The sequence below is a fragment of the Cheilinus undulatus genome, linkage group 14, assembly GCF_018320785.1.
Source record: "Cheilinus undulatus linkage group 14, ASM1832078v1, whole genome shotgun sequence".
Taxonomy (NCBI): domain Eukaryota; kingdom Metazoa; phylum Chordata; class Actinopteri; order Labriformes; family Labridae; genus Cheilinus; species Cheilinus undulatus.
The window spans coordinates 22,630,850-22,643,606 of NC_054878.1; the positions used below are offsets into that span (position 1 = coordinate 22,630,850).

Here is a 12,757-nt window from a genome sequence, read left to right on the forward strand (position 1 = left end):
TATTATCGCATGTTATGTGAGATTTCACCACCTAATGTCAGTGTTATTTTAAACCGGCTCTGAGTTTAGGCCATAGGCTTTGTAAATCACCGATGTGATCAACAAGCAAAATGCTTTGTCAAATCTTTACTACACTTTCAGAGCTGTTTAAGGCTTAACAGCATAACAAACACAGAGTTAGAAATGCTTTCATTGATTGGCTTAGAGAAAATGTCATATTTTACGACAATATTTTGGTTAGTTTGGATGTAACGCTCTATTAGTGACGTTTCTGTGGATCAAAAGAAAACTGACACAACTTAAATAACATCTTAACTTGTTTCAGCTTTAACTTTAGCGTTACACCATAACTGAAGACAGAGCTAGCACATAGCTGGAGCAACATGCCACTGGAGCATACTTGGTGCATGTCTTACCCCACTCTCTCTTCAGTTGTCCTGTCCATTGAAGGCAAAAAGGCCAAAAAAAAGGATACCTACTAAAAAAAAAGGACCACGTATGGCCCTCAGGACACAGTTTGGACAGCCCTGTCTAAAAAGTAATATATAAATTGAGTTTGAAGGTGACATTTAACTTGAAAGACCAACTTTTAACTTCAGGTTAACATTTTTTTTTACAGACTTCTCACAGGAAAAACAAACAATTACCAAGCACCTACTCTTTGTCCTTTGTCACCTTAAGTGTATGAGAAACAAAACATTAATTTGTATCAGTGACTTTAGGATCTTATGAAGAAAGGCTGCTTGATTTAACAGCATGTTGAGATGTGTCTAATCTTTAAAAAGTGAAACCAAAGACAATCAGAATGATTTATTCAAATTTTGTGCTTTTTCACTCCTGAGGGGAAGCTGGCAGCTCCTTTTTTTCATAACAATAGTTGTTTTTAACAAATCATACGTAAATGTTAAAAAGGCTAATAACAATGATTCAAGGTCAGAACTGAAAGCAATCATCCTTATGATTAGTATTTTATAATCTTTATCGTGTTGAAAACCCCACCGCCACAAAGTCAATGATCTTTCCATGCTTCATATGAGTCCATCGAGTTTCTAAAGGGGAACTGAGAGCTGTGGGAAAAAGCCGAGCAAGGAAAGCCAATTTCATTTTCAGGTTTTAACAAAAAAATAAAATAAACAAAGAATGGAAGGAAGACAATGAAATTTAAAACCTGCAGGGTTTTCAGCTGACAGCAGGGATCATTGAAGTAAATCTCTCTGACATCATTCTCGAAGTAACTCCTCTTACAAGTACAGCAATACAAAAAAAGCCCCTCTAATCAGCATTAATGCTTCCAATATTTCACTGAGCCTCAAACACACAGGTGGGCTCTAGTCCAGACTCTAACAACAACAATTTATGATCTGATAAAAAAAGAAAAACATTGTGTATTGTGCTGCTTCAAACGCACAGGAAGAAAATGATGATAAATTATAAAAATACAAGCAAGAAATGAATAAACATATATGATGAGGCAGGAAGCTGAGTGGTTAACGAAATTTTCCCTCCAGGGATTCATAAAGTTCATCTTTTAATTGAGAGCCTGGTTCTTGAAAAAAAAGCCTGTCACTCAGTTTTGGCATCAACAAAGTAAAAATGCATTCCTGGCAACTTATAGTGTATGAATTCAGTGCTGTCCGCATTTATTCTCTAATAACGTATCTCCTAACTTCTTTTGAGCTACAAGTGTAGTTTAGTAGGTGTTTTACCAGCTTTTTGCTCCTAAAGTGTGTGGACCCAAAAAGGGCCCAGATGAGGTTTTGAAAAGCTGGAGTCACTTGGTTTTTGTTTGCAAATCAAGCTTATTAAATGATTTAAATGATTGTCTCAGTGCTGCCTCCACATGACACTATTAGTAAATAATAATATACTTCAAGTATAGCTGTGGCCCAATCATTTTATATAAAATATAGGTAGGTAGGCTGGCATCCTTCCTTGAATTGAACTTTAAGTGTTGTGAGCCCAAAAAGCTAAGAAAGAAAATTAAATTTCCACCAAGTTCAGCACCAGTTCTAATCCGAATTTAAAGAAGCAGTCACAAAAAGACTCCACAAGATGAGAGGTTGAGAAATCATCATGGGCCAAACCAGAGAAATTTTCAACTAAAATGTCAAAATGAAGGGCAGCTTCAAAGGGAACCTTATTTATGCACCCCTGAAGGAGTGCTTAGTTTGATTTGGACCCACAGCTGAGTTAAACATGGAGGGATGACAGCCTTGCTGCCAGATGTAGGACAACATAGTTTGTGAGGTTTAGCTCGCTGGGTCAGTCACATAGCACTGAACTCAAGCTACATTTAACTAGCACGGTTTCCAGCTCGCTTGGTTGGGCAGGAAGCTAGCATGACTGGCTAGCTGGGTTGGCAGGTCGGCAAACTGGGCCGACTGGTTGGCTGGTTCAGGCTTTTTGTGCTCAGGGCTTACTGAGCCTCCAGGTATGCCAGGCCTGGCTGATGTTTTCTGGGCCGCTGCTTTTCCAAGTCCTTGCACCTTAGTCCAATGATGTCACTTCCTGTTGTCCGTGGTGGAGTTAGCTGTAGTGTCCGTCTTTGTGTCAGTTTCCTCGGTATTTTCAGGGGGCTGCAGTGCCGTGGCGTTAGGCCCGTCCCCGTTTTGGAGTGTTTCCTGCTTGTACTGTTGTAAGGCGCGATTGACGGCATCCTCCACCAATCGCCTGCTGACCCTAAGGAGCTCTGCCTCGTCGGGCTCAGACCGGCGACGCCCACCTAGGTAGAACAAGAAAAAAAATATTATGATATCAGAATGTCCATTAACAACATTATCCTACACATGCAAGACAAACATCCACTCCCTTATCATGGCAAACAATGTGTTACCATAGAGCATAAGGTTAGACAAAAAACATCAACTACTTTCAACCCAATTAAGATGATATTGCCAACTGTAAGCAAACGGTTATTAATAATGCTGTCCACTTTCAAAATCATAAAAAAATCATTAGCATTAATTGGCAGTCTTGTTCCCATCCTCAGAGAAATATTAGTCAGGCTTTCCCTGTAATTAAGCTAATTTTTGTCTCTAGTAACTCCTGGGAGGACGATTTATCAGCCTAACGTGGCGATAATTAAAGCAAGTGGACGGTTACTAATGATGTCTATCAGGAATCATTAGAGAGGTAACATGATCGGTAGCAGAAAATAAAGCTCATGACAGCAGGGAGCTTAAAGCACAGCAAACCTTAAACCTTAAAGCACAGCAGCGGCTAAAAATGTGAAATTTTGAAATGACAGTTGGAAGCCCCCCTATAAGGGCCCCGTCTAATGGCACTCTTTTATTTTCACTTGTAGGCACTGCATATATCATTCCTGTGAAGATCGTCTATGAAAGCCCTTTAAGAAAAAGAAGAGGAGTTATACAACCCAAATTTCAACAAGTTTTTTTTTCTCCATTTCATGAAAATACTTGTTAATTTTGAATTTAATGGCAGCAACACATCTTAAAAGAGTAGAGATGGGGCAACAAAAGGCTGGAAAAGTAAGTGATACTAATAAAAAACAACTGGAGGGGCATTTTGGTACTAATAAAGCTGGTAATAAGGAACATTTTAGAGAGGGAGAGTCTCTTCAAAATGGGAAGAGGTTCAACAATCTGAAGAAACTGTGTCTGAAAATTGTCGAACAATTTCAGAAAAATGTTCCTCAGCTAAAAATTGAGAAGACTTTAAATATCCCACCATCTACAGTCCATAATATCATCAAAAGATTCAGATAACCTAGAGAAATCTCTGTGTGCAAAGGACAAGGCTGATGGTCAATATTACATGCTTGTGATCTTTGGGCCCTCGGGTGGCACTGCACTAAAAACAGGCATGGTTCTGTACTGGAAATCACTGCATGGGCTCAGGAGCACTTCCACAAATCACTGTCTGTCAACACAGTTTGCCTTGCCATCGCCAGATGCAAGTCAAAGCTGTATGATGCAAAGAAGAAGCCATTGGTGAACATGATCCTGAAATTCGTGAATCGTCTCTAGCCAAACCTCGTTTGAAATGGACTGAGGCAAAATGGAAAACTGTTCTGTGGTCAGATAAATCAGTGGATCTCATGGAAATCAAATGGGTACCCAACAAAAGTTCTGTTCCTTTAGATATGAGTAGTTTTAATAAATGTATAACCAAAGACAGTACAATTCTTACATTCAAGCCTTTATTAGCAAAAATGTGTCCTGTTTAGACACATTCAGTACAGCAAGAGTTACATGGTAAAAAAGGCAAAGCTGTTAGAATAAAAGTGGATCCTCTCCCAGGAAATTTGGAGCACTGAACACTATGTTGTAGAAAATGTTTATGCATCTTTTTGTCCTGAAATTGTCTTTACTTCTGTAAAGGTTAATATTTGGCAAGAAAGTCAAACTGTGCCATCCCCAGAGATGGTACAGACATTTTTAAGGAGTAAAGGATGCTTTCATGAGTGGTTGAATGCTGGCTGTATTATTACAAACTCTTATCTCTTTATCAGTCTCTGCCTCAGTCCCTGTTTGTGGTGATAATAGGTTTTGAATTAAATTTTATCTGTTTATTATTATGTGTTCTTCTGTAATACTTTATGATACTGAAGCCATTTTATTAAAACGCTGTAACAAGAAAGTGAGAGCCTGGAATGTACTAACTAAATAATAATTCAACTAATGCACATGCATAGAGAGGGAAAAAGATGGGCAGAAAAAAACAACAAAACCTGACTTTAATTCTGAAGCCTGTTGTTGCTCTCTATAACTCTCAGCTCAATCTGTGAAGTTTATGAAATCTTGTGACTTTTTCCATAGGGCCCCAAAAGACACTGAAAAATCAGAGCTAAAGTTGTGTGTATAAAAAAATTAAAGTAATGTAAACAGCTGAAGGAAATACAGGTGGGATGGGAGAGTGTGGATAACCATAAAATTGAAAAGTGCACACACTTAACCAAAAATCACTTTTTCAGGCTTTTCTAACAATATTGTGCCCTGTCCAGACCCCCCCCTCCACCTTTCAGAAAATGTGTGCTAAAACAAGAAGTCATATTTTCCCCTCACAATGTCATAAGGGGAGTTGGCACCGCCCCTCGGTTTGATTGGCCCTCCCAGCTTGGAAGAAGTTCTGCCCTCCTTTCCTGATCTTCCTCTCTGCGGGCAGCTGAGAGGAAGATTAGGAGAGCCACATCCATTAAGCCACATCCATTTCCTGAGAGGGGTGTGGTCAGGGGCGGAGTCAGACAGCTCAGTAAAGTCTAAAGCCACAGACACAGAAACAGCTCATTCTGAGCAGGGCAGAAACAGAGGGGTTTTAAGACATTAAAAAAAAAAAAAAACAATACTGGAGTTTTTTTTTCAGCAACAGACTTCACAGACATGTTTTGGGGACCTCCGAGACCACTATGAACTTGTCTTAAAAGGGTAAAATATGTCCCCTTTAAGTTTCTGTAGGTGCTTTGATCCTGTTGTCATTTAATCCTAAGTACTAGGTTATACCACTAGGTGGTGGTATACACCACTGCATGTGACAGGAATGACATGACAACTGCTGGCTGCATTCAGTCATGGTGTTCAAGTATCATTTATCTGGTAGAATTGTTCATATTTATCAATTATCCTGCTCAATTTTGTCAAAATAAAACAGACAACATAACAGAAAATAACTGATCTGATCTTGCCTTTTTAATTGAGGGAGCAAGAATAAATTCAATGTGACAAAATAAGTAAGATGTGTCAAACTTCATATGGCCACAAGAAATCTCCAATTATCTCCCAGGGGGTCTAACATGCATTTTAAGTTTGATCTACCTCCTGAAGCGATATAAAAATGAAATAAACTGCAAAGAAAAGCTCTGTTGGTGCTGTCTTTGCTACAGATGAAAAGAGAGAGTGAGAGAGACAGAGGAGGAGAAAAAGAGACATAAAGCCAGCCGTGACAAATGGTAAGATGGGCAGGAAGTCAATAATTCATGAAGAAAGAGAATTAGGCAGACAGGCTTGGAGATGGACGGTCTGCACGAGGCCATTCAGAAAAGAGTTCAACAGAGAACTGCTGGGGCCTCCAGTCCGACACACTGACACAGAGTAGAGCAGTGGTTTCAAAACATTTGATTACAAAGGCCAGCAGTGAAATCCCTGAGCTAATGTTCTCCATCTCAGATTCCCACAGGACCCATAGGTTTGTTTAGATTTAACAGCAGAAATGCTCCATTAGTTATGATAGAAATATACAGCATGGTAGGAGTGAGACTGTGTGTAAAGATAGTAGAAATGTTATTGTTTTCCTATTCTGTAGTTCATTTCTTGCTTCGACTTTTCTACTTGTTATTTTTCATGTTTTTTGGTATGCTAAAAATGACTGATTCATAGACTGGTAGGTAACCATATGCCACCTTATGATGATAAAAAAGCATCCAGCTGAATTTTGGGGGTCCCTGTGTCCCCAGTGGTTAGGGATCAAGTGCCTCTGGCCACACCTTGCTCTTTAAGTTTGGTGCTATTGCCACTGATTAGCAACTTCAGACATGAGAGCTGAATTCAGAGATGACATGATTTTAAGAACAGATTGTCGGAGCAAGTTGTGTTCCACCCTTTTGCTCTCCATACAGACTGTTTTCCTGCACACAGCTACTGCCAGCTGAATCACTCTGTGACGATACTACTGTAACTAGACTACTGAAACAGAAACACTTCTGATACGGACATCTGGCCCCACAAAAGAGATTAGTGTTCCTCTGTGCTTTCATGAGTTAAAAACTACTGCACAGATCAACTAGTGGGTCTGACAGACAAAGAAAACTCCAGTGAAAATCTTCAGATTGTTTAAATGGCATCAAAATTTGCTGTTCAACTACAACTATTAATAACAGCCTTGGAACCATTTGGATTTATGTCCAGGATAAACATTTCTTCTTCATTATCATTACTTGCTTAATTGCTTTGCTCTTTCTTAATCTCCCTCTTCATCTTCCTCTACTCTGCCTTGACACACCCCTCTTTAAGTTTCCTCTACATACTCCTCTTCCTTCTTTCCTGAATCTCAATCTTCTCTCTTCCTGCATCTACCTCTTCTCTTTATCTGCATCTACCTCATCTCATTATCTGCATTTAACCTCATCTCTTAATCTGCATTTACCTCTTCTCTTTATCTGCATTTCTCTCTACTTTATCAACTTATACCTCTCCTTTCTCCCCACAACCTCTCTTTCTGTAACTCCCTCTTCTTTATCTACCCACATCACCCTGTTATCCTTTTCCTGCATTTCCCTCTTCTCTCTTTCTTGATTGTCCTTGTTTTAATTTCCCTATATGTTTCTTTTTCCCACATCTCACTCTTCTCTCTCCCTGAATCTCTCTCTTTCCTCTTCCAGCATCTTCTTCATCTCCTTTTCTATATCCCCTCCTCTCTCTTTCTGCATTTCACTCATCCCATAACAAACCCAGCACAGTTTCAGCAGATGGCAGTTTAACATGAGTCTGTTTCTGCTTGAGGTATCTGCCTGGTTAAAGGAAGTTTGTAACTCAGCTAAATGTTTCTTTGGGCTGAGCTCATAGTGGATTAATCTTTGGTATTTCTAAAGAACCTATCAAATAGTACAGTCAGGGCCTGCCCTCTTTGTAAAGTGTCTCAAGATAACTGGTTAGGACTTGTTGTTGCACAGAGAAAAATTGACTGGTTAAATTGTTTGCTGCAAAGACATCTGAATCTTACTCAAGGTGAATTTTACACTAATTCTCTAAAGACTGTGATGAAATATATGCGCTTCTGTCACAAGATTCACAACACATTCCCACACTGCTTTTTTCTAAATACATGTCATGATCATGGCGGCTAAAATGATTCTACTAGCCAGAACTGCAGTTTTTCAAAGTCACCAGTGGAAGAAAAAATGCAAGCACAAGTGGAGCTGGATTCAATCTCACAACTGCCTGCGTGCAAATCTGTCACTCTACTGTTCGCCACTGAGCTTTCTCCTTACTCTCTTTCCTGCCAGCTGTCAATCAACTCTGTCAGGACCCAGGGGTCTCTCAGTCTAAATATTTAGAACTGCACAGTCTGTGCATGAGCAGTTTTCTTTACAATGCCTGTACACCTTCTTGTTAACATCACAGTGCATGTGTATACACGATTTTTGTTTGAGGTTTAAAATGACTTCTTTGCCTCGATGGATTTTTTTTTTTTTTTTTAAGTTTTTATTAATTTTTCCATCATTAAATTTACATACACAGAGTGCTCACATTGTTTTCCAATTTTCTGATACACGCTCAAAATAATAAGAAATCAAGTAAGGCAAAAATAAATACATAAATTAATATAAAACAAAACAGAAACCCACAAAAAATGAGAAAAAAAAAGAAAAAGTATATGTATAGACATCACAGGTACCTATTCAACTGTACCTGTCCCACAGGCTGAGACCTTGAGGAAGGAAGAAATTTGTTCCAAACTTCATCAAACTTCCTTTTTTATCATTAATTTTAGCCAATAGCTTTTCAAAGGAGGCAATTTCTGTCATTAGGCTGATCCATTCCACAAGTTCTGGCGTTTTTGAGATTTTCCAGTTTTTTAACACTATTCTTGCTGCAACCGCGAAGCCATTTAACAGTAACCCACACTGTGCTTTTGTGACCCCTAGTGGTAGAACTGATTCATCTCCCAGAAGACACAATTGAGGGGTTACTGGTAGGGGCTTTTCTATCATCTTTTCAAGTTTTCCCAGCACCTCCTTCCAAAAAGGAAGAACTACAGGACACTCCCAAATAGTGTGTACGGATGTGCCGTGTTCCTCCTTACATTTAACAAAATTTCTCTCTTGTATCAGACCCATCCTAAATAACTTTGAGGGAGTATAATAGTACCTATGTATAATTTTATAGTGAATAAATTTACTCCTTGTATCTCTTGAAGCCTAGCCAATATTGGATATTATGGCTTACCATGCATTCTCACTAATAGCCTTTCCTACAACTTTTTGCCAGATTAATCTCAGGCTCTCGCACTTTTCCCCCCTTAGATTTATGATATTTTCATAAAACAATGAGGCCTTGTATATTACATCTGGCATACCAAAAACCGTCTTTATCAGATTAGGTTCCTCTAAACTTTAATTTTTGAGAACACTCCTTATCCTCAACTGGAAGTACTTCCAAAATTCTCCTTTCCCACTCAATTTAAAATGGTCCATTAGCTCCTGGTATGCCCCAAAGTTTCCATCTCTATATAAATCCTTAATCACACAAATCACACCTCTTCTGCCAACTATCCCAGTTAAATGTATGTTTCGGACTTGAGGATTATTCCAAATGGAAGAATAAACTTGTTTAGATTGAGATTTTTCCATCATTTCGATGAAATTTTAACCAGCACTGCAAAATGATTTCTTGAGGAATGCCACTTCATTCATCATTTAAATCATTCTTTCAAAAAAAAAACAAATTATAGAAAATACGAAATAAAGTTATATGTACTGACACAATATTTTAAGTTATGAACCCAATATACAAATGATATTTAACTAGACCAGTCTTAACACTGAGATGGATGTTTGATGGAGATGTCAGCTAGAGAAAGAAATGAATAAATGTGATTTATAAAGACTGTGTTGTGACTATGTCTACTATTTGGGACTATTATGGATTCAGGAGGGATGACACGTTATAAACAGGTACTGTGTAGCACTTGCAAAGCAATTGTGGATTCAGTGGAATATGAAAAACCTTTATCACCTCCTGGATAGTTATTCAGGGGTAGAGACTGCAGGTGTCTCAGCCCATGAAGATTACTGCATATGTGTCAGCGGTTTATAACTGATTTTTAATACACACGTGCTGTATACTGCTCTGTTATCCTCAGTGTGTTTGATGGGTTGACATCCCCTATACAGCCACTGGAACAGCTTGTACTGCCACATGCATCATGTATGCATGGCTTTGTGTTATCTATGCCAAAAGTTCAGCCTGCTGCTAACAGCTTGACAAACAGAGAGCAGGATTCGTCAGACCAGCCGGCGTACGTATCTCTCTTGCTTATCCAATTATTGTTGCTGTGTGCTCACATAAGCTTCAGACTTATTCATTTATTCAGCTAAATTGATAAGGACTAAAACATGGTGCTCTCTTATTGTACAGCTAACTCACAGAGCTCTCTGAGAGGCTATGCTGCAGATGTATTGAGAGGATATTTGATTACCAGCATCCTGCCAGTCAGTTTGAGTGACTCACACCTCTGACCGCTGCTCCATGAGGTATTTTTACCCTCAGGACTGCAGATCGATGTATTCCATAGCTAACTTTTTATAGCGCTTTTATGTGGAAGTCCTGGGATGGTGGACATTTCTGCCCAAGCTGAGTTGACTGAACCTTGCACATCTTGCTGGGTAATTTTAATTATGACATCTAAACCACAACCTTTGCTGCAGTGTCCACTTTATCTATGGCTTACCTTGATTTTAATATAATGTCAGTATACGGATCAGATATGAGTGGACAAGAATCACTGCCTTTGAGAATGACTTTCCATCTTCTGCAGTGTTTGCTCAGCAGCATAAACAAGCAGGAAGAGGCGGGGTTTCAGTCGTTGACCTTTGAAGATGATGAGCGCACAAACACATGGTCACGTTTTATATAGTGCATTAATGCCTGACTGAGATCTGATTAGACATTAATTTGGGAGTTAAATGGGGTCTTCTGTGTGGCCAGACCATTTAAGGGGCCCTGCATGATGACGGCATGAGACTTCAAGCTTTAGCAAACACAGCAACAGTCACCACAGATGGATCTGATGCCACAATATGTTATAATATCTAAAGAACAGCAGCTCAGACAAGGAGGGAAATTTCAGTGTGGCTAGATTATTTTAGATGCTACCAAAGTATCAGAGCTAACAAGAAGAAGAAATGTATCAGAATTAATTAACAATGTGTATTAATATTAATTATTAACATCCCATATAGTTGTAAGTTTTAGGCAGAGGTGGCAAAAGCACTCACATTCTGTAATTACTCTGGTAAAAGTAGAAGTCTTGATTCAACTCCTTTACTGAGGTAAAAGTAAAAAAAGAGTATGAACCCAGGGCTGGAGAGGGTGGGGGTGGGGGGTGGGGGATGGGGGATGTCATCCTCAACTCAACAGTCGTTTTTTGGCCCATTGGGACATCCACAGCATGACCAGGGGCATGTGGTAACCCTACTACTGACTCAGCCCTAAAGGTGTCAACTTTCTTATTTTTTCAACAGCTTATTTTCCCTTGCTCCTGAGATATGCAAAGACATCCAGAGCACGGCTTGGGTTGTGTCAATCCTCCTTCCTAACTGATGGTGCCCTTAGTTGGGGATACTCGCCATTGCAAGCCTTATTTCAGTCTCATTTTATGGCCCAAACATGCCCAAAAGTTCTGCACAGTACTGAATATGCTCAAATAAAAACTAGGGCCTTCACTTACTTCACCCTGGAGGGTACCAGGCCTTTATATGAGGTAGGCTTGTATTAGGGTATAGATTTTCATACTTTTATACTAAATTATTTCTGTCTGAGAAGATAAATTGGTCATAAACACAATATAGAGCAAAAATCTTGGAACCATTTACCATCTGCCCTATAAAGTTATTGCAAATGCACCATAACTCCTGCCATCTGCTGTTACTTGTTACAAAAGCTTCACTTGGCTTGGAGCATTGGCCTGGGGCCTTTGTACAATATTCAACAAAGTTGGGTTTGAGGAAATCTTCTAAAGGTCTGGAATAGTTAATGATGTGAATAAGGAAACATGCTGGTGTGTTGGTCAGTAAAGATTTTGTCAGGATTCTGAGGGATCAATCTTAATGGGCTCTTGGTTAATCAATTTTCTCTCAGATGCAGGTTGGTGTAATTGCTCTAAAGATTTGTAGTTTGTCTCAGATATTCTAGAAATCATGGCATTTATTGAATGTAAGGTTATTTAAACATGCACGGAGTGTGGTTTTAGACTGCCTGTAGGGAGGACTGACACGTAACGGTCTGCTCACTCCTTAATTAAAGTGTTTTGTCACTGTCTTCTTTCCTAAATTTAGAGCACACCATGTTTACTTTTCCTGTTTCACTTCATGTCTCCTGCTGTGGTTTGAAACTCCTTTATGTGTTTCTGTATAGTCAGCTGTCTCTGTGTGCACTCACAGTTCCTGGTCTGAGTGAGGGATTTGATTGGCCAAGTAGCACTTTGTTATCATAAAGGCAAAAAAAGATTTGCACTAAAAGCTACTCTACTGGTACCGACTGCCACAGTAGAAGTCCTACATTTTAAAATGTATACTACACAAAGTTTGACAACAGTGTGTGCATAATGAAGCTGTTACTTGTTCTACAGCCGCTACAGGCATCAGCTCTGTCAGTCTTATTTACACATCACTTGTCATGTGTTGGATGAAAAGTTTTCCAGTATAAACAGAGGACTGCCTGTAACATCCTGGTGTGCAAATATTGCAACAAGTGAAGAACAAATATCAGAATCTCACTTTTGTCTTCAAAGCACTTTTGTCAGCACACACAAGCTTGTGGATACAGTTTCATTTAAGGAGGCCAATATTGTGATACTGTTATGATCTCTGAAAAAAAATCCTTGCATCTGCCTCCCTACACAGAGATGAGAGGAGGGATCAGCAACTGAAGAACACTCGATTTCTGTTTCATATTGGAGATTCTTGGCTTGCACTTTATTTTCCTTCTCTTGCTTTGATCACTATGATCTTTATTTAACAAAACAGCCTAGAAAACTCTTTGTATGATAACCTTCTTGGCTTTAGACTTGAATCTGAGAC

The 12,757-nt window shown here is 39.1% G+C and overlaps 1 protein-coding gene across 2 annotated transcripts in view; it reads right to left on the reverse strand.

The window, feature by feature from the left end:
* Window positions 1-795: 795 nt before the first annotated feature.
* Window positions 796-12,757, reverse strand: part of LOC121521353 (A-kinase anchor protein 7-like) — a 77,509-nt gene continuing 65,547 nt past the window's right edge. For both annotated transcript variants that reach the window (XM_041805297.1, XM_041805296.1), the window contains one exon: window positions 796-2,722. In XM_041805297.1, coding sequence (XP_041661231.1) covers window positions 2,502-2,722 — 221 coding nt within the window. In that variant the 3' untranslated portion in view covers window positions 796-2,501. The remainder of the gene's footprint in view (window positions 2,723-12,757) is intronic.